Here is a 23,020-nt window from a genome sequence, read left to right on the forward strand (position 1 = left end):
TTAGAACTTGTCCCATTGTTCAAAAAATACTCGAAATTTGACTACATGACCCGGCCGAAAAACATCGTCACATTCTACGTTTAGTAAATTAAAATTATAAACTTGGCGAGAATATCTTACCAATAATGTGAAATTTTTTAATATCTTGTGTTAATATAAATTAATGTGTTTGAGGTATTTATAGGATCAAATCAATTGATTATTTATATTAAAATTACTAACTTCACTCGTAACGTATTATTATTTTTGGGATTTGTCCCGATTTTAAAAATACTTGAAATTTGAAATGAGATCTCACGAGATTTGTTAAAATTACAATAATATACTAAATCGATTTATTTTTCATTTTTCACTTTAAAAAACTAGCTTTTAAAAATGAATTCTTTTAGATAAGTAATATTCATTGATCAAGATAATATTGTACAAATATTTTGAATTATTTTAATATTTTGAATTATTCAAATAAAAGTTATATCTATACGATATTGTAGCATTTGAATCAATGCATTTTATATTATTTAAGAAAAAAACATATATTGTTCAGTAATTTGAAGGAATTAACCAGTTCAACTGATATTTATAAAACTTTATCGAACTGAAAATTTTTAATTTTAGAAGAATAGTATAAAATGTTATCAAATTATTATATGAAGAAATATTAGAGTCGTAATGAAAGAAACTTAAAAACAGTTTAAATAACGATATAATTACAATTTTCTTTCGAATGTTTGAAAAAAAATCATGAATATCAATAATAAGTCTTAAAAATATATAATTCATTTTTATGTTACAACCATGATTGATACCCGGTTGCGTAAAAATATATATGGATTGTTTGTGAGTGATAATGTGAATATCATATATAAATAATAGCAATTTATTTATTACATAATTTTAATTTTTGAATAATTATAAATGCATGTTAGTTAAGTAATCAATTATCTCACTAGATGTTAATAATGATTATACATGTACATTAATCAGATATTTAGCATATAAATAAATTAAAACCATCATAATTTACTAAGAGATATAACATACAATAATTTACATGCTAACACACGGGTACATAAATCATATATTTAGCATATAAATAATTGAAACAATCATAATTTCTAAGAAATGTAACATAGAGTAATTCACATGCTAACATAGACTTATATAACTTAATCTTATTTTGTTAAGAGTAGTGTAAAAAAACTAACATTTTTCCAAACATACATACATTCAATTTCAAAAACTAACATTTTTCATTAAAATCAACTTTTATATTAACAGTTGCGTAAATTTTGTATTATGATTGTAAATAATCCTGAATTCAGTTATTCATTTTTTATCTTTTTAAATTGAGTAAGTTAATTGTAAGTTAGTAGAGAACTCGGTAATAATATAGACCAGTACATATAGTTTATTTAAATAAAATTCAAATTTTTTGGTTAACTCTGTATTCAACATATATGTTATTTTTTAACTTTTTATTTATAAACATACTAACGGCATTCTACAGATTAAATATAATCGTTTCGTTTTAAACGTACACTGACGACCCTATTTATATTCATTCATTAAATACAAATTATACAACACACATAAGAATATATATATATATATATTGCTTAATGAGTTATATTTGAAACGCTGTATAATTTGGTATTGTCTTTTATGAAAGTAAAACATATTGATAAACAATCGACTTGTATTTGATATACGTTAGACATTATACAACATTTACAAATAATAAAACAATTAAGAACATTATAATTGCATGATGCATAAAAAATTTCTAGAAAATGAAATGTGTTTTTTATCATACACATAATATGTAAGTGTGCTGAATGAATATTTTATTTAACTTTAAAGATAGTTACTTGAATTCCGTAAAAAAAAATAGTTACATGAATATTGCAACTTGAATATTTGTACAGTTAATTTTAAAAAATTAAATTCTAGATACAAAATTAGACATAGTACATAAATGAATTGTTATCTTATTTATTAATCTTTTTTTAGTTTGAAATTGTATCTCATATATTTTAACATATTTTATTATATTAAAAAGTAATTAAAATACTCGAAATTTGACTACATGACCCAACCAAAAAATATCGTCACATTCTACGTTTAGTAAATTTAAATTACAAGTTCGGCGAGAATATCTTACCAATAATCAGTGTTGTAAAAATCGGGAATCGGGGAAGATCGGTCGAGCTACCGATTTATGATTAATGGAAAATCGGGGATTAATCGGAAGGACTAATCGGGTAAAAATCTGATGTATTTTAATATTAAATTATATTTAATATATTATTATGATTATATTAGTTATTTATTAATAAATATATATTTATTATATCATAATTTCTATAATTATTCGTATTTAAATTAATATAGTATTTTAATTTTAATAAATAATTATATATAATGCAATAAAGAAAAATTCGTAAAAATAAATCGGATTTCAAAGATCGAATCGGCCGGATACTTTGTAGGGGGTTAATCGGGAATTTTTAGATTACTATCAATTATGTGAATTTTTTTAATATCTTATGTTAATATAAATTAATGTGTTTGAGGTGTTTATAAGATCAAGTCAATTGAATATTTATATTAAAATTACTAACTTCACGTAGCACATTATTATTTTTGGGACTTGTCCCGATTTTAAAAATATTCAAAATTTGATATGAGATCTCACGATATTTTTTAAAACTACGATAATATATTAAATCGAATTATTTTTCATTTTCAACTTTAGAAAAACTAGCTTTTTAAAATGAATTCTTCTATATAAATAATATTCATTGATCAAGATAATATTGTACAAATATTTTGAATTATTTTTATATTTTGAATTATTCAAATAAAAGTTATATATATACTATATTGTAACATTTGATTCAATGCATTTTATACTATTTAAAGAAAAAATATATATTGTTCAATAATATGAATGAATTAACAAGTTTAACTGATATTTATAAAACTTTATCAAATTGAAAAATATTTAATTTTAGGAGAATAGTATACACAGTTATCAAATTGTTATATGAAGAAATATTTGAGTAGTAATGAAAGAAACTTAAAAACAGTTTAAATAATGATATAATTATAATTTTTCCTTCGAATCCTTGAAATAAAAATCATAAATATCAATAATAAGTTTTTATAATATATAATTTATTTGTATATTACAACCATGATTGATACTCAGTTGCGTAAAAGCTAGATATAGATTGTTTGTTAGTCATAATATGAATACCATATTTAAATTATTGCAATTTATTTATTACATAATTTTAATTTTTGAATAATTATAAATGTATGTTATTTAAGTAATCATTTATCTTACTAGATGTTAATAGTGATTATACATGTACATAAATCAGATATTTAGCATAAAAATAATTGAAATCATCGTAATTTACTAAGAAATGTAACATACGACAATTTACATGCTGACACACACATAACTTAATGTTACTTTGGTAACCGTAGTGTAAATAAAAAACTAACATTTTTCCATGCATACATACGTTGAATTTCAAAAACTAACATTTTTCATTAAAATCAACTATTATATTAACAATAGTGTAAATTTTACATTTTTGTATATTATGATTGCAAGTCATCATCACTTCAAATATGCATTTTTTATCTTTTTAAATTGAATAAGTTAATTGTAAGTTAGTAGTGAACTCAGTAATTATATAGATCAGTACATATATTTTATTTAAATAAAATTTAAAATTTTTGGTTAACTCTGTATTCAACATTAGTGTTATTTTTTTACTTTTTATTTGTAAGCATACTAACGGCATTCTACAGATTAAGTATAATCATTTCGTTTTAAAAATACACTGACTACCCTATTTATATTCATTCATTAAATACAAATTATACAACACAAACAATAATATATATATATATATTGCTAATGAGTTATTTTTTGAAACGTGTAATTTGGTATTGTCTTTTTATGAAAATAATACACATTGATAAATAATCAACTTGTATTTAATATACGTTAGACATTGTACAACATTTACAAATAAAAAAATAATTAAAAATATTATAATTGCATGATGAATAAAAAAATTATAGAAAATGATTCGTGCATTGCACGGGTTATTATGCTAGTATTCATTTATTATCCATCTTCCTCAAGCATGGATAAAATAGTCATTTACTATCCATCTTCCACGATCTCATCTCACCATCTCCGCCAACCAAGGGTAAATTGAGCCATTTTAATGGCTGTGAAATTACGAGCTTACCTTTTTATCTTCAAAAATTACACAAATAGCACTCTTATACAGTTTAAGCTAAAATTAAGAAAAAATTGCGTTTACACCAAGATTCGAACCCCTTACAATCTATTGTCAAATTACATGACACTGCCACTGTGCTACATATCACATTTAGTCCTAATTACAAATCTTATTAGATAAACCACATCATCTTTTTCTAACATAATTTTTTTCTATTATTTTAACTTTTGAGTAAATAAAATGTTGATTTATATTATTTATGTAACTCCGTTTTTTAGTTTCCGTATAATTGTATCTCCTCCGATATATTAATTAAGGACTACGGGCAAATTGAGACATTTTAATGGCAGTAAAATTATAATTTTGCATTTTATGTTTGAAAATTTTAAAAATGTCATTTCTCACGCATTTTTTGTTAAAAATAAGTATCGAACCCCAAACTTTCTATTCAAAAAATTCATATCACTGTCATATCACTACCATTGTGATACATAACTTCTTGAGTTTATTTAAATTTTTTATTAGAAAGCCACATCCTCTTTTTTTTATCAATTTCTTTTTTTATTAATTTAATTTTTGAGTAAATAAAATGTTAATTTATATTATTTACATGCCTCCTTTTTATTTGCTTTTTGTAGTTTTATTATAAAATTTAAAAAATGCCACCACCTCATATTAGTTTCACTCACCTCATATTCATATATATATATATATTATTAAATATTTTTTTATAAAATAGTAATTAAAAAATGTAATAATTTTAAAATAATCAGTACTTTTATTGATCAATTTTTTTACATTATAATTTAATACATATTTTTAATTTGTAATTCATTTGCATTATAAATCAATTTCAATATAATTTGATATTAAGATTATAAAATATTATCAATGTTTTTATATATTACGAATTAATAGACTATTTATACATATATATTATTAAATAATTTTTTATAAAAGTAGTATTTAAAAAATATAATAATTTTATAATAATCAGTACTTTTATTGATCAATTTTTTTACATTATAATTGAGTACATATTTTTAATTTGTGATTCATTTGCCTTATAAATCAATTTCAATATGATTTGATATTAAAATTATAAAATATTATCAATGTTTTAGATATTACGAATTAGTAGACTATTTTTTATTTTAAAAATATACTAAAAATATAAAATTATTATTTTTAATATCCCCGCATCCGGAATCCCTGTTCCGGCGGGAATAGGTAATGAAAAGAAATCTCGTTTGAGATTCAAGGTTTGTTCGGGGATCAGGGCGGGGATAGTACTTCCCGACCTCGAAATGACCCGATGCACATCCCTGCAAATAAATTTCAAATATTTTAGTTATAATGATATAGTTTTAATTTTTTTTTTCGAGTTAAGTTAAAATTAAACTCTACGATAAAAATTAAGTCATCAACACTTAAGTTATCTAATACCCCTGCAATAGTATGTATGAAAACAAAAAGAGGTAAGAAAATCCTGTAAAAAATTAAAATAATTATTTATTGTATTCAAAAATTATTTCTATATAGATGAAAGTTTATTCGAGATAATATATAAATATATATATACATGCCCGTTTGAGAAATTGAAATTGAAATGATTAGGCTGTAAACTGAGATCAAATGGTAGTGATTTGGGCCTAGTTGGGCCCATTTCGAGGACATAATGCAGCTGAAATTGAGGTGCAGTATCCAAAGGAGTCCGCCGTAGTAACAACATCTACAAAAAATGGTCTTGTGTAACGGTAGGTACGCAAAGTAGGCTTTGCATGAAACTTTTCTTAGGTGATATAGATATAGGCTCGAAATACTGTTAAAATTTGATGTGATATTAGAAAAATTGCTTGTGAAAAAAATATTATAGAAAACAGATGACTGTTTGATCATATTTTTTATATGTATATGTTTTGAGATAAAAAATTTAAAAATTATTAATACTTTTAGTGATGTTCGATTATAGATGCACAATATGCCTGATTGGCCGGGTTTTAGCCCGGGCCTGAAAAGCCCGGACTTTTATAAAAAAAAACTGGATCGAACTTTTTCAATAACCGGGTTGGGCCGGGCCTATCCCAGAAAAATGCGGTCTGTTTTAGGCCCGCGGGTCGGATCGGACTTAAATCGGGCTGGATCAGGCTTAAACCGGACCACATCTAGCTGATTCTTCCTTCCAATTTACCTTTCGTTCCCACCTTCCACTCGGCCTAAAATTCCTCACGTCCCCTGATTTAACCAACTGCAATTATCTCCTCCACCACCTCTTTCTTCTCATCCAACATAAACCTCTTTCTAGATAATTTGTTGCCTATAATTTTATTGTAAATTGCAAAACAATCTTGACAAATTAATAAATAATCACATGCTAACAATAAACATGAGTAGACCGACTTGACAACAAATTAGAAAGTTAATGAAGAAAAAATGTCAAGTGACCCATTCTCCTAAAATTTCAAGGTTTTAGGTATTAGACTTACCATGATCGTATCTTATATCTTAACATCCCCCTTACTCGAAATCCCATTTATTTGGGTTTGAGGAGTGGATCACTAGGTGTTTAATCTCTTTTTGGGCCTAGCGTCCGGTCAATTACTAGGTGGGAATCTCTTCCCCTTTTTTGGGGCCATTATAGTACATATTTGTCAATTAGCCGATGGGGATCTCGTCTCATTTTCGGGTTCACCAAGATAACATTATCAATATTTTCAATAATTATTGAGAATATTGTGGGTAGCAGGGAGTCGAACCTAAGTCCTCCTCCCTCCAGTTTGAGCTATAATATCATGTTAAGTTATCAGTTCGTCTAAAATCTTAAGTTGTTAGGTATTGGGCTAAGATACGTGTGACAACCCGGGTCAAATCCCGAGCCTTTTTCGAAAACTGGGTCAAGTCCCGATTACGAGTCCGAAATAAGACGAAGCATATTGTCCCGAGTGCAGCCAACTTGGGTAAACAACAAGCCCACCACAGCCTCTTAAAAGATCATGATATGTTGGTGCAAATAGTAGTAGTACTTTATATATATAAACTAAACAGAAGTCTCAAATCTTATCGATGTGGGACTGGGGTGTTACAAACTCCCCCACTTAAACTCCTGACGTCCTCGTCAGGCCCGAACAGACAGCCCAGAGGACCAAGATCGTACATCTCTAATCATTGTGGGATAATACCGGTTGACTTTGTGTCCACACCCCCGGACCTCTTGCCATTGTGGGATAATACCACTAGCCTTGGTGTCCCCACATCCGGCAACTTGACTCGTCAAGCTTTCGAGAACATGGCGCTGATACTATATGTGACAACCTGGGTTAAATCCCGAGCCTTTTTCGAAAACCGGGTCAAGTCTTGATTACGAGTCCGAAATAACACGAAAAATATTGTCCCGAGTGCAACCAATTTGGGTAAATAACAAGCCCACCACAGGCCCCTAAAAGATCATGATTTTATGGTACAAGTAGTAGTAGTACTTTATCTTATAAACTAAACAGAAGTCCAAAATCTTCTCGATGTGGGACTGGGATGTTACAAACTCCCCCACTTAAACTCCTGACGTCCTCGTCAGGCCCGAACAGACAACCCATAGGACGAAGATCGTACCTCTCTAGCTATTGTGGGATAATACCGGCTGGCTTCAGGTCCCCACCTTCGGACCTCTTGCCATTGTGGGATAATACCACCAGCCTTCGTGTCCCCACCTTCGGACCTTTTGCCATTGTTGGATAATACCACCAGCCTTCGTGTCCCCACTAGGGCTGAGCAAAACAGAACCGAAAAACCGAACCGAACTGATAAAATTCGGTTCAGTTTGGTTTAAGTTTTTTTTAAAATTTCGGTTATTTCGGTTTTTCGGTTTTAACCGAAGTAAAATCGGTTCGGTTCGGTTTTTCAAAATGTTGGTTCGGTTTCAACCGAATTAACCGAATATATATATATATATATATATAATTATATTTTATATATAATATAATATAGATAATTAGATATAGTTAGTAAATATTAATTGAAAATGCACTAATACAAGAGAACATATGACCTAATTCACATCACACAGACCCGTTATATCGTGCCGCATATTCACTTTCAATCAACATCGGTTCAATTCTTCCAACTCCAAGTATCAAAGACCCGTTGTCAACGGAAGAATGTTATTGTGTGTGTTTGTGCAGATTGAAAGAATATGAAGTGAGACTATATAATTGCTAACATTTTTCCGCAAGGCTTGTCTTGAAAATGTTCTGATAATCATCACACTTGTCTTCTTTGAAGATATGTTCTCTAATGATTAATATTATTTGTTTTCCTGCTATCTCAAGATTCCCATAATTGCAAGTTGTAATTAGAGTTTTCATCTGCTCAATTTTGTGCCTTCTATGTGTTGGAATTTAAGAATTTTAAAGTATGTAAATCGTGTTTGTTAATCATGTTATAACACTAGTTTTTTAAAATTTCGGTTTATAGAAACCGAACCGAACTAACCGAAATAATTCGGTTCGGTTTTGGACCGAAATAAGGTTAAGAAAAAAACATAATTTCGGTTTTCGGTTATTTCGGTTCGGTACGGTTTTCGACCGAACCGGCCGAATGCTCAGCCCTAATCCCCACCTCCGGCAACTTGACGTATCAAGCTTTCGAGAACTTGGCTCTGATACCATATATGACAACCCGGGTCAAATTCCGTGCCTTTTTCGAAAATCAAGTCAAGTCCCGATTATGAGTCCGAAGTAAGACGAAGTATACTCTCCCGAGTGCAGCCAACTTGGGTAAATAGCAAGCCCACCACATGCCCCCAAAAGAACATGATTTGTTGGTTCAAGTAGTAGTAGTACTTTACCTTATAAACTAAACAAAAGTCTCAATTCTTCTCGACGTGGGATTGGGGTGTTACAATATGAGATATGAGATAAGATCCTGATAAACCCAATACCTAACAACTTAAGATTTTAGAAGAACTGGTAACTTAACATGGTATTAAAGTACAGGTTGGCGGGAGGAGGACTCAGGTTCGACTCCAATATTCTCAATAATTATTGAAAATATTGATAATGTACCTTGGTGGGCCAAAAAATGGGACGAGATCCCCACATGATAATTGATAAATATTACTATGACGGGCCCAAAAAAAGGGACGAGATCTCCACCTAGTAATTGATCGGACGCTAGGCCAAAAAATGGACTAAATACCTAGTGATCCACTCTTCAAACCCGAATAAACCGGCTTTTGAGTGAGGGAAATGTTAAGATGTGGGATATGATCCTAGTAAGCCCAATACCTAACACCTTGAGAATTTAGAGCGATTGGTTTTTTGACAAAAAGATACACCGAGGAATGCTATCAAATATATTTTAAAAGGGATCCAAAAAGGAGGAAAAAGAAATTGAAAATGGAGTACTGCGTAAGGTAAGTAACAAATATTAGCGAGAGGAGAAGAAGGAATCGAGTGACAGTAGAAGGAGATTAAGTGAGAGAGAGCGAGGAATTAGGTGAAACTGGGTCAACTGGGAGGTAAAGTTTAGATATTTTTGTTAAAATATAGATATAGACTATGGAATGCTGTAGTATAAGATTAAAAAAAATAGTTATTGGACTGACATTAGGCGGAACGGGCTATAAATCCGGTTTCAATCCGGGCCAAACCCGGGCTTTTAATTATCCGAATTTTTATCTGGACTTTTAAAAAATCGGGATTTTATCCGGGCTTTTCGAACTTCGGGCCGGTACATATTTTGACAAAAAAGGTGGCCCGTTTTAGACTCGGGGGTCGGGCCCGGGCCAGGCTTTTTTTTCGAATGTGGCATTTCGGATTTTTTTCCGGATCGAATTTCGGGTTTCATGTTTTTTGAATATCTGGAGGTTCGATGGTGAAATGAGCATATGCTTCCCTCAAAAGATGAAACATGCATAACTTACTTTATTGAGTAGCATTTTTCAGAAAAGTAGTTTTTAAATTAAGAAAAACAGTTTTTAGGTGTTTGTTGTCGAAAAGCTGTTGTTGCTATTATAACATCAAACCAAACACAACCATAGTTACGAAAATAATTATATTTATGGTTCTAATTTTTTTTCTTTTTTTTAACAAACAATGGAATTTTATTAAAACTCCAAATCTCTTTCCAGTACATTCTGAACCTCAAAAGGAATAGAAATACTATCGAAAACTCGATCTGAAAAAGAACACGACAGACGAGCTAATTCGTGCGCCGCCATATTAGCAGATCGTTTAACAAAAAACAGTGACACTGTGTTTGACTCCACCAACATATTCCGACAGGACTGAACAACCCGCCCGAGAGGAGACACCATTGGCGTCTTACTTCGAATGGCCTGAATAACAGTCAGACAATCCGACTCCACCACCACCTTACTCCAACCCTTACTTTTAATGCAACTGAGTGCTTCTTTAATCGCCAAAGTTTCAGCCATAATAGACGACACCATACCTGGAAGATACTGAGTTCGCGCTTGAATAAGATCACCATGATCATCCCTTGCAATCAAAGCCAAACCTGAAGCATTATACCCAGAGAAAATTGTTGCATATGCCGAGATCTTCATATATTCAATTTGTGGTGCAACCCAAAGCTCCTTCCCGTCACCTTCAACAAGATTATGATAACATGATGGTTGTTTATTCTTTTGGGCTATACTCTACTGTATAAGAAACTGCCTAGCTTTTGCTAGAACAACATTCAGAAATTTAATGAAACTCGTTACTTATGAATTTATTATTGTGAATTTAAGAGAATATTTATTATAATATATTTTATTTGTTTGGATTAATTCTTTATCTTGGTTACATGAATATTTTCTATGTTAAAAATAACAATTCCAATATAACAAAATTATTTTCTTACCCCTTTTCTCCTAAAATTGATCTAAGCTCAATTTACATGCCGTTTGGGCTTTAAAAGGAATCAAATCTCTCCTGGGCTTGTATACTTCTGATTTCTGAAAGTTATCCATGATCCATGCTAAATGTGGCCCATTATTGAACTTTAATGATTAACCTCCAAGGACAAGAGGACAAAATCAAAGATAAAATATAAATGGTTTCATAATTGACGGCATATACAAGACAACATGTCAAAAACAATTGAAATCTATACAATATAAATTGATTTCAATAATTTAAAACCTTAATAATAGGACTGAGCAATAGAATTATCTATGACATAAGCATTTTTTTATATGCTCCATTCGTTTCAAAATTACATGTTATTTTATAGAAAAAATTATGTTTCAAATTAATTGTCCGCTTCAATTTTTAATAAAAATCATGATTCAAAAATTAATTATATTTCACACATCTTAAATTTATATTTTCAAGATTAACTAAATATCATATATTATATTTATTTAATGTAATTAATACAATTTTCATCAATTTTCACTTTTCTTAATATCTGTAATTTTTATTTTTTTTGCTAAATAATATATGTAATTTTTTACCAGCGGACATGTAAATTTAATTGTCTTATTGAAGAAGTTAAATGGTTGTTGCATGTGAAGTTTATTGGAAATTTAATTTAATGGTCTTATTTCATTTGAAGAAGTTTACTGGAAATTTAGTACAAATGACTTAGTGAATTAATCATTAAATACATCAAATCCAGGAACCATTATTTCCACATCTAAATTTAGAAGTTTCACAACTACTTTTCTGTGCAATTGTCACTTTCCCCAAACTTTGTAATAATATGTTTTCTTAGTAAATAAAATATAGAATAATTACATTTCACAATTATGTATATACACATTTTTTTTAATTCGAGGACCGTTTTTCGCACACCTCAGCCAATTCGAAATACTAGTATGCACACTATTTATATACATAATACATACACACATCTCATTACTAAATACCCATATATTTATGGACCTTTAAATGAAAAAAAATCAAGAAACTTATCTCATTGTTTTGAGCTTTAAAACACATCCAAAATATTTTATTAAATTATTAGGGTGATGGCTTTAAATGTCACTTGAGGATTAAAATGACCATAAATGTCACTTCAAAACGGTACATCGTGTAACGTTTATGCAAAAGACATAAAACGGTACTTCGTATAACGTTTTGACATTTTGATTTTTTTATGCGCAAAACGGTAGATATTTTGGTATAAGATGCTATATGATGTACCGTTTTGAGTTAAAACACTACTTCAACTAACGTTTTGCATATTATAAAAAAATAAAGTACCAAAACGACACACTATATACCGTTTTGCATTAAAAAAATAAAACGTAAGATGAATTACCGTTACAAAGTGACATTTTGGGCTATTACATTCAAAAGTGACATTTTGGATCATTTAACATTCAAAAATGACATTTTGTTCAATTATTAGGCATTGGTGGGAACCATGGTTATAGAAATCATTCGATTTTACAAAAATCGCTGATAAATCGTTCAAAGTTCGACCAAAAATATTTGTATAATTTAATCGATTTCTGATAAATTATCGATAAATTATTCGATTTTTTAAAAACCATCCGATGAATTGTAAATCTATACCTCAGCCCAAAGAGATATAAAAGACTAATAATATAAAATTATAGATACAGTACAGAGAATAATATTGTGAGACAACGGTTGTTGACAAACTTTTAAGTCATTGTTTGTTTTATGCCTGTCCATTTCCTCACTGTTAGATTTCTAGAGAGATAAAGAGTGATGAGAGAGAGTATTATATGTGTCTGCAGCTGATCAGAGTCTGACCCACTAGATCATTGTAATTTATGTCTTAAATTGTACTACTACTAGTAATACTTTTCTCTGTGTTCAATTGTGACAGTGAAAGTCATCCACTTTGATTGTATTATACTAGTATTTTACATCTTTTTTGTATACAATTCATGGGCTTTTTGTATAATTCTTTATAATTCTATCTTTTTCAGAGCTTGACCCAATTGCAGACTCTTCATTTTCATGGCTTTCTGCTACTGATTCTTGATTTTCCTGTTGATATTGGTAAATTTCATGCTTCTTTTTTGTGTTATTGTGTGATTTATTAATCTTGATATTGGTAAATTTCATGCTTTTTTTTGTGTTATTCTGTGATTAATTAATCTTGATTTTGTAGTATAATGTTTATGGTATGATAAAAATCTGTGCTTTAAGCAAGATGTTTAGTTCTTGATCAAGGTTTTGGAGAATTTTGTTTAATGGGTAATTGTTTGGTTATTCTTGATGTATTTGTGTGTGTATGTAGTTTTGGGTTCTAGATTTTCTTCATTAGGCCTTGGTAAGATAGATTTAGTACTAATGAGTTCCGAAGTCAACCTCGTATTAGGTTTCCTTAATTTGCTGTTAGTTGTTGATAGAAAAAGATTTAGTGGCTCTTATCAGTTAAATGCGTAAAGGAGTCAGTTTTAATGCTGTTACAAGTTGTAGAATTGAGATGCTTTATGATTGATTGATTATTGATTCGTTTACTATTGTATCAGTTCAGGGGTCCTCGCTCTCGTTGCAGGAATGGGAACTAAATTACATTCCAAGGCATACTTTCCTGGATATTATTCGAGGGATCTTAGTAATGCAGGCAATGGGATGTGGGCAGTCTATGATGAAGGCAAAAGCTTTCAAAATGGGCAAGTAAATGACTCATTCTTGGCAAGTTCAACTGTGGATCGATGTATAGGGTACAGCAAAGAAAATGTGAGGCAAACTATATTGAAGCATGAATCGATGTTCAGAGAACAGGTATGACTGCTTCACTTTCGTTTTTTTAATTATTAAAGTTTTTCTTATGTCATTAGAACTGATTTCTTTTAAAAAATAAAGATTTAGGTATTAGAAATGATTTGTCGTGCATTATGTTCCTTCTTATTTACCCATTGAAATGATTTGTCGTGCATCACGTTCCTTCCTATTTACCCATTGAATGCCATTTGTCTTCCAGCTTCAAGAACTCCACCGCCTTTATAGAAGGCAGAGGGAGCTGATGAATGAGCTTGGAAGGAGAGAATCACACAAATCTTTGTTGCCTGCTGAAACAACTAAACCTGGTTTACTTACTCTGCAGAAAGATGGCAATAATATATCCTCCCATGAGATGACACACTTGAAGTTGAAGGACTGTGAATTTCCCAAGCCTGAATACATGTTTCAGAAAAAAATGTTCGGACAAGAAGTGAATGATGAAGTAAAACAGGGAAAAATACTTTGTGGAGTGGAAAGGAATGATAGTTTCCTCGTAGAGAAAAATTATTCATCTTTATCTAAATTGGACATGAATTTCTGTCCTGGAGGTGTTTCAAACGGCCAAAGAAATATAGATGATAGTAGATTTGTTTTGAATTCAAAGAGAAACAAAGAATTAGTTGACTTGAACGAACCAATATGGCTCGAGGAATTATCCGCTAGAGACCCTGTGAGGAATGTAGATATATCTGTCAATTTCAGGGAGGACATAAAAGAACGGGATATACATAGCTGCCTTGGAGAAAAGGATGGAAGGAATGTTTTCAGCACTGTACAATCAGAGAGTGTCAGGAATGGAAATTGGCACTTAACTTACAATTCTAAAGCTGGTATGGATATTTTAGTAGGTTTTGTTTTTTGTTTTAGCCATATGATATATCCTGCTTCGTGCTAGTCATGCTTTTACTTAAATTTATTTCACTTTAAGAAAAAGAATAGTGTCTACCACCCTATGATGACCATATTTACAAGCTTTGCAAAGTCTATTTAGATAGAAATGAAGAGTTAAAGGCTCAAATCTGAACTTTTTAATCAAACTTTTGGGCACGCCTATTCCTTATAAAGAGGAGTCATTATATTACAACATTATGTATTGAACAGCACTGCAGTAGATAGAAAGGGGGAAGAAACATGTTGCCTACTTGTTTGTACAAGATAAATTAGCTAGTTACCTGTTCTACTGGTTTGTTAGTGATTCGTTACTTAAGAGACAGAATTTCCAACGAGTACTTGTGGAAACATGACTAAATTGATGCTTGGTGGTGGCATTTACAAGCAGAAATTGAAACTATTGTTTCGGTAGTCTATATTTTACTTGAATATGAAAGACTTAATTATATGATCTAATAATTGATTCTATTTCTATGATATATTGATGCCTAGATTGGAATTAAACAAAAAGCTCCAAGCATTATGTTAGAATTCTCACCCCTTTATTCATCTCTCCCTTTAATTTTTTTATACAGAAACTGGGAAAAAAAGTCTTTAACGTTCCTTCCTTTTTATTTATTATCTTCGCAGTTTAACAGTAATTAAAAGCTTTATGTATAGCACATCTAAGACTATATGATTGTTTCGTGAAACTATGGTTTTATTTTTAATTTTTTTTTTTTTATCTCTGGAGGTTCAGCTTGCAGTAGGAAGTTGTACTTATACTTAACTATGTTATTTGGCATTTAATTCTTATCTGTCGATAACAAATCTGATCCTGCTCTTTTCAGGGCACACAAGATTAGATGAACATACTTCCTTTGGTAAGATGACTGATGAGTGCCCATCTACATTCTTTGAAGTATCACAAGCTGATCCCAGGGAAAACCACAACCCTTTCAAATTATTCGTCTGTGATCAAAGCAATGAAGCGCCTCAGAGAATGAGAACAATTTTTGGCGTTCAAGTTTCTGGTGGAAACCAAAATATATCCACTAATACTTGCCAGTCACCTAGTTCACGTCCCCTTATTCAACGGTCTGATGCTATGGATTCTGAGCTTTCTTGTATTTCTCCTAGAAGAAAAATATGCAGTGCATCGGCCCGCAATACTGTGTCAGCTCAGGATAATTATGGCCATCGCACCATGTCTCCTTTTACTAGGAGTCCTCCTAGTTCTGCCACGCAGATGCCAGATCTTTCCGGAGACAAGATCACTAATAATTTGAAACTACGTCCGGGATCTAACCTTGGAGCATCACATCAGAGTGCAATTTCTTTTGGTTCTCAATCAAGTGTGAAACATCATGGATATCTGGATTTGAATACTTATGTTGCAGCTGCGAGCAATTTTCAGAACAAGGTGGTTGCCCGACAAGATTCTGTCATTGAAGATTCAAGAAATCATAGTACTGACAAACAGATGAAAACAGAAATCATGTATCAAATGAGTTTGGACTCGTTGCAGACTCGCTCTCACCATTTCTTCAATAATGCTAAAATTACAAAGGGTCCTTTTATGGACTCCACGTCAGCGACATGTGGTTCTGACCCTGAAAGAAAAAGAGCTGCTAATTGCAACGGCGGAAATAGCAGTAAAATGTCGGGTATTCCTACTGTTGATGTGCCTTGCTTTCCGAAAGTTTTAATTTCTCCACTTTGTCCTTCCAAACCAGTTCATAATATGTCCAACCTTGAATGTGACGGATCCTCCGAAGTTTTCACCCAAAACATTAAATCTGTAAGCCAGCATGGAGAGACATGCTCAATTGCAAATTATGGACCGCATAATCATTTTTCTGTTCCGAGACCTCAAATAGATTTAAATTTGACTCTAGATGAAGAAGAAACTCCATCAATACCGTCTGTTCCTGCTGCCGTTGTAAATATTCCAGCGACAGAGATTGATTCGGAGGCTCGTGCAGTTATTGGGTCTGTTACTGATGACTCCTCTGGAACAGATCTTTCAGAGAAGAAAGCTGAGAAGGGCTCAGCAGTCTCATTAGATGACAAGTATGACGAACTTTCCAGAATTGCAGCAGAGGCAATAATCAGCATCTCATCATCCCAGTTGGCTCTTCTTGATTCTACTTGTCAGCCCACAGAAGGTTTGCCTCCTACACGCCTCCTGTGGTTGTCTGAGGTTATTTCTTCTTACGAAGGAAGTGATCCTGAGAGTAAGATTACCAAAGTTGGTTTAACTAAAACGGATGATACATATGAAGAGGAGTCTGTTCCTCAAGGCATGGACTACTTTGAGTTTATGACCCTAAATTTGCAAGAGACCAAGGTAGAAGATTACTGTACTCAGCCATATATTTTGGACAATTGTGAAGACAAAGATACAAGAGTCACTTCAATAGCAAAACGGGGCCGAAAAAGACAAGCAAGAAGGGGACGGCAGCTCAGGGACTTTCAGAGGGACATATTGCCTGGTCTTGTTTCTCTGTCAAGGCGCGAGGTCACCGAGGATCTGCAGACCATTGAAGAGATTTTTAAAGCTTCAGGTCAGACTTGGCAGTCAAGTTTCTCACAGAGGAGAGCCGGTAGAAATGGTAGGGGGAGGAAGCGTTTGGTAGATTTGGCTCCTCCACAACCAGCAACATTAAGTTGCCTGCCTCCACCAGTACAGCAGCCTACTTGTAGGGAATTGGAAGTTGTGGATAGAAATCTAAAAGGGTGGGGAAAGAGGACGCGCCGTCTTCCAAGACAGAGATGCTCTGCTAATCATTCTGTTAATTTAAATTGTTGATTCAAAACCCCGGAATCTCTGATTTAGAAATGACAGTCAAGCTTGGAGTAAAGAATCAAACCAAGCAGCGTGCGGTGCAGTCATACCAGCACTAATGCATTGGATCCCATCAGAATTCCTTAGTTACGCTGGCTAAAGTAGTACAAGGATGAGTGACCTGGGGAAGTTCTCTTGTTGCACCACCTTTTCAGTTCATTTCAAAGTGTTCTTTTTAGTTTAGTTAGCTGAGTTCTGCAGTCATTGCTGTACATGTCCATTGTTATGTTCTTTAGAAATTTATTCAGAGAGTGGTCAATAATTAAAGAGTCCTTTTCAGGAATGTAAACTTGACAACTTTTCAGTTTCTGAGTGTAATACATGTTACATGGAGTCATAAGACATAGTGATATTATTACTTTTCTTGTGTTTTTTCTTTATACTTTTTAAATATTTTACCATCTACTTATACATAACACTGCATGTAAAGTAAAAAAAAAGGGAGGGGAAAAAAAGAAAAAAAAAGGTCCTACCGGGAGTCGAACCCAGGTCGCTGGATTCAAAGTCCAGAGTGCTAACCACTACACCATAGAACCGATTCTTGTTTAAAAGACTTCTTGAAATAAATAATACACTATAATATACTTCTTATTTTCAACCTGGCAACATATAAATTAAATTTAGGGTTTTAGTATCGATGACAAATGATCATGGAATTCAAGAACAGGAAAAGAAGGTCATGTGGGAGATAATTCATTAACTCAAACATGCAGGATTAATTAAGCATAATTACTTTTTTTATGTATATTATTTGTTAATTACGAATCTCTGTTTCTTAATTCATTGTTTATCTAAAATTAACTGTTGCTGTCTAACCTTGTTTTTTTAATGTCTTGGTTTGTTGGTAGAATCAGAAGCTGTTAGGTGCATACTTGGTTAGTTGTATCATTATATCATAAATTAATCCATATACGAGAAAAATGCCCCCAAGTACGTAGTATAAACTCGTCAAAATGATCTGTTATATAGTGTCAAGTTGGTGATTGCATAATTGTGACCGGTGATTTTTTGGGTGAAGGACAAATTTAACCTATTTTTATACAAAATTGACAAAAATAACCGATTTCTGAAAAGTTGACCAACTTTAGCCGATACCCAACTGTCAGTGGAGTATCCACTTTATACAAGATACCCAACTGACAGTGGAGTATCCCATATACGAAATACCCAACTACCAGTGGAGTATCTTATACAAATTGGGATACCCAACTGACAGTGAAGTATTCAATCGGCCAAAATTAACCACTTTTTTCAGCATGACTATTTTTGTTAAATTTTTTCAAAAATCGGCTATTTTTGTCATTTTTTCTGATTTTTTGTTGATATATAGGCTAAAACATAATGTAGCGGAACATGACCTATATAAATATTGTAACAGATTTATGCTATGTGTGAGTCTTATGCGATTAGTACGACATTTTTTAGTGTGCATATATGCCGTAATGCAAACTTGCAAAGCTTAGTTAGGATGGAATAATGTTGATATTTACCTGTTGAACATCTATTTTGATGCCTGAAGAGGAAGTTACTTTACCTCCTCTGTTTAATGTGTCCATTAATCAAATGAGCTGGAGTGGTCTGGTCTCAAAAGTGTTGTTCAATTGGCCTTTTTTAGTGTGCATATATACCGTAATGCAAACTTGAAAAGCTTAGTTAGGATGAATAATGTTGATATTGACTTGTTTAACATTTATTTTGATGCCTGAAGAGAAAGTTACTTTACCTCCTCTGTTTATAGAGCTATAGTATAGATAGATTATGAGGGTGTTTGATTCGTGGTTACGTGGTTATTGAGGCCGGTTAACGAGAATCGGAACCTCAATCCCAAATGATAGTATTTGGATTGGAAATTTGATGGTTGGGAATGAGAACCTCATTCCCATTGGATGGTAAAATTAATACTCTTCTTGCCCGTTGGGTCGTTGGGGTACGATTTCAATCATATTCCCATACCCCTCATACTCATTTCCATCACTGATCCAAATGCCCCCTATTTGTGTACAATCTATTGCTTGTTTTCATCTTTGTATTCTGAATTAGTATGCCCATATGTAAACATCCAAAAACTCTGCAGTGTGCCATGACATCCTAATTTGCATTGTATTATAAAATGTGTGCATTATTAGCTTCCGAAGTAAATTTTGTGATCTAAAATCAGTAGTAGAAAAACAAAAAAAGGTCCTACCGGGAGTCGAACCCAGGTCGCTGGATTCAAAGTCCAGAGTGCTAACCACTACACCATAGAACCATTTGATGTTGACAAATCTTCAGGATACTATTAAATACCTAAGTACCTAGCCGACTTGGACTATTGAGATTGTTTACGTTCAAGGTTTGTGACAAATCACGGTAGCATAAACAAGTTAAGGATATTGTTTTTGTACTTATGGCTTCAAAGAACTCACATTGCAGGATATGATGATAAATTACGAGTGATGATGATATTTATTTAATGTCGAATCCACGTCTTTCTAATCTCTTTATTTGTCTTCAAATTATTGGCTACATTCTTTATTTTTTGAATCTTCGTTTGATGGAAGAAGCTGTCATGTAGGCGCACTTGTTCTGGTCCATGTAATTCGTGTTTCGGTTCTCCAATTTGTTCTTCATTGTCTCACAAGTCACAAGTCAATTCATATCCATACTGTAATCCATAGTTGCTTAGGATCAAACCATGCTGACATTGACCTCTTTAACATTTCTCCAATTGCCTAAAGAGGAAGTTACTTTCACATCGAATGTTTTTTCCACACAGGGGAGGGGATATGGACCTCAACGAGTCCATTGCAACACTGGGATATGCCTTTATTAGTATATTCTTAGGTGAATTGAGAGTGGTTTGGTGTTGAAATATATTTTAGATTACGTAGAGTTTGGAAACCTCACTGGTTATGCAACTATAATACATGTCAATATATTTATGCTCACTGCTGCTAGTTTTAATGGTTATGTCAGGAATTAATATTCCCAGGCCAGTAATCCCGTTTGTGATCATCGATACATGGTTGTTTGATCCTTTGGAGGTATAAGACAGTGGTTCAGTGTATAATTCTCCACCAGATCTCCTAAAAAATTTATTGGATAGAGGATAAGTTTGATGTCATTTTATTGAGGTCTTTCTTGCCTGCACTGTAACATTACATCCTTACTTGCATTATAGTTTGAAATGTGTGCATTAGCTTACAAATCCTTTTATTTGATTAATGAGCTTTTGTAAAAGACTGTTTGAAACTATAGATGTTATGACACTATTGAAGTTCAACAATGCAACAAGATAACAAATTGTAGAATTGATAGGTGAATCAAAGTGTCTGAACTGACTTGTTCTTCCATATCTGGATTAGTTTAGTTACTCCTTCGTGGGAACTCCCGCCTTCTGCTACTGCTGCTCGAGCATTTTCTCTGATTTTTATCACTTGTGCTCTTAAGAGGTTATTATCCATAACCTCTCTAATCTTTTCACTGATTTCCATCCCCTGAACCACCATTTCGCCTCCCCACCCCCAATTCTCAGCCCATATGCCTAGCCCTGCTCTGCTCAATACATAGGCATTCATCTTTTGGTCCCCATGTTGCGGCCAAGCTAAAATTGGAACACCATGCCATGCGGCCTCAGTCACAGAATTCCATCCGCAGTGACTTGCAAACCCACCAACTGCTGGATGACTCAATATCTGCTCTTGATTCACCCATTGGTTAACCACCAATCCTTTATCTTTTGCCTTGGTCATAAACTCCTCGCCAACCAGCTCATCTAATACCTTGTCATCCTCTCGATCAACTTTCTTTTCCTTCACTACCCAAATAAACCTACACTCACTCCTCAGCAATCCATCAGCCAGTTCCTTAATTTGTTCTCTTGAAATGGCAGTCCTACTCCCGAAGCTTACAAACACAACTGAATTCATTGGTTGATCATCAAGCCATGTTAGTGGCTGCCTCCTCTCGAAACTGCACGGTGCAAATGGCCCTATGGATGTCACTAGTGGCAACCTTGTCAGCACTTCACCAGCATTGAGTGCTGCCAATGGTTCTTGCTCAAATCTTTCAAATGTATTGATTAGTATTCCATCTGCTTGCAGCATTGCTTTTCCGTTCTTCATTAATTGGGTCCTAAACAAGCTATCCTTCTCAGAAAGTAATGGCGGGGGAATCCAAGATAGCGGTAGAGGCTGCATACCTGGAATTGTAAAATGGTCACTTTCTCCTCTTGAGCCAGCAATGGCATGGAAAGACAGAAACAGTGTTGACATGTGGGCAGATGATGTGAAGAGGACGTAATTAGGGAGGTTAAGGGCTTGTGTCACCGGGATTATGGTAGAGGCTAAGCTCATGTCTGTGATGAGAGCAGAGAGAGATGGACATAGAGAACATAGTATGGGCGAAAGAAGGTGAGAAGATCGACGAATGGCTTCATATTGAATATAGAAAGGGTCCTCGGAAGGGGCATCAAATGTGTTGAGTAGAAGTTGTGATTCCTTAACCTGAGGGTAAGTGGAAAAGAAGCAAGACAGAGTCTGTGATTCAGCTAGTGAGACTGTTGGATGCGCGGTGATCAAAGTGACCTGAACATTGTGGGATACGAGTGAAACAGCTAGACGAAGAAAGGGTGTTAGATGTCCCATGCCGGAGCTGGGAATCAGAGCTACATGAGCAGTACAATTTTGGTCATCAGAATTCGCCATTTTTCTTCGTAGAATGTAATTGATCTGTGTTAATTTAGAAATTTATGAGAATGTACAAGATTCTAGCTTTCTAATTAGTCAAACCTGGCAACTAGCTTTTACTTGGAACTCTCTGTTGTATGATAGTCTAGTTAAATTTTTAATCTGAATTTTCTGAGATTAAATTCTGTCAATTTTCGTGCAGCCCAAGCTACAAACTACTGGCAAACTTGTCTCCATCATTCGATGTACCAAAGTAAGACGTCTGTTTTGAACTCTGCTGGCACTCTAGCTTCTTTAAAGTAAGACGTATGTGTTTTGAACTCGATTGCACTTTTTAACTTTTTTAGTTAATTTCTTCCATTTTCGGAAATCAGTAAGTTGTATAAGTAACATAATGAACTAGTGAAATGTTATCTATATCAATATACATAGAAATAATTCCGTAAATTGTACAAGTAACATCATGAAATGTTGTCTATACCGATATAAGTAGAATTCCGTAAACATAAAAGAATGCTTTGAAATGTGGAAATGGTGAAGAATGTGATCATGTCCCTATAATCCAATAAACCGTTGTTGCTTTCAACATTTCTGTAAAAAACAGTAATAATATACAGCATCTTAATTTTCACCAGCTCATTCTCAATTTAATGGATA

At 32.7% G+C, this 23,020-nt stretch overlaps 3 protein-coding genes and 2 non-coding genes across 9 annotated transcripts; 1 reads left to right on the plus strand and 4 right to left on the minus strand.

Annotated features, from left to right (window-relative positions):
* Positions 1-10,368: 10,368 nt before the first annotated feature.
* Positions 10,369-10,830, minus strand: LOC141724971 (uncharacterized). The gene has a single exon (XM_074527296.1). It carries the CDS (start codon positions 10,828-10,830, stop codon positions 10,369-10,371), a length of 462 nt encoding a protein of 153 aa, XP_074383397.1.
* A 2,034-nt stretch (positions 10,831-12,864) lies between these two features.
* Positions 12,865-18,040, plus strand: LOC141661833 (uncharacterized). Of its 5 annotated transcripts, none has more exons than XM_074468838.1 (5): positions 12,865-13,007; positions 13,174-13,246; positions 13,723-13,978; positions 14,178-14,808; positions 15,700-18,040. In XM_074468838.1, the coding sequence occupies exons 3-5, from the start codon at positions 13,751-13,753 to the stop codon at positions 17,658-17,660; spliced, it is 2,820 nt and encodes a 939-aa protein (XP_074324939.1). In that variant the 5' UTR covers positions 12,865-13,007; positions 13,174-13,246; positions 13,723-13,750; the 3' UTR covers positions 17,661-18,040. The 5 variants fall into 5 exon arrangements, with proteins under 5 accessions (XP_074324939.1, XP_074324942.1, XP_074324938.1 ...); XM_074468841.1 differs by having other exon boundaries at positions 13,728-13,978; XM_074468839.1 differs by lacking the exon at positions 12,865-13,007 and adding an exon at positions 13,073-13,091.
* Positions 18,041-18,160: 120 nt separating this feature from the next.
* On the minus strand, positions 18,161-18,232 carry TRNAQ-UUG (transfer RNA glutamine (anticodon UUG)). Its single transcript has one exon. It is a non-coding gene; the product is annotated as a tRNA-Gln (tRNA).
* A 1,640-nt stretch (positions 18,233-19,872) lies between these two features.
* TRNAQ-UUG (transfer RNA glutamine (anticodon UUG)) lies at positions 19,873-19,944 on the minus strand. Its single transcript has one exon. It is a non-coding gene; the product is annotated as a tRNA-Gln (tRNA).
* Positions 19,945-20,871: 927 nt separating this feature from the next.
* LOC141662066 (UDP-glycosyltransferase 708G1-like) lies at positions 20,872-22,514 on the minus strand. The gene has a single exon (XM_074469118.1). It carries the CDS (start codon positions 22,379-22,381, stop codon positions 20,999-21,001), a length of 1,383 nt encoding a protein of 460 aa, XP_074325219.1. The 5' UTR covers positions 22,382-22,514; the 3' UTR covers positions 20,872-20,998.
* Positions 22,515-23,020: the final 506 nt, after the last annotated feature.

The sequence above is a fragment of the Apium graveolens genome, chromosome 5 (assembly GCF_009905375.1).
Source record: "Apium graveolens cultivar Ventura chromosome 5, ASM990537v1, whole genome shotgun sequence".
Taxonomy (NCBI): domain Eukaryota; kingdom Viridiplantae; phylum Streptophyta; class Magnoliopsida; order Apiales; family Apiaceae; genus Apium; species Apium graveolens.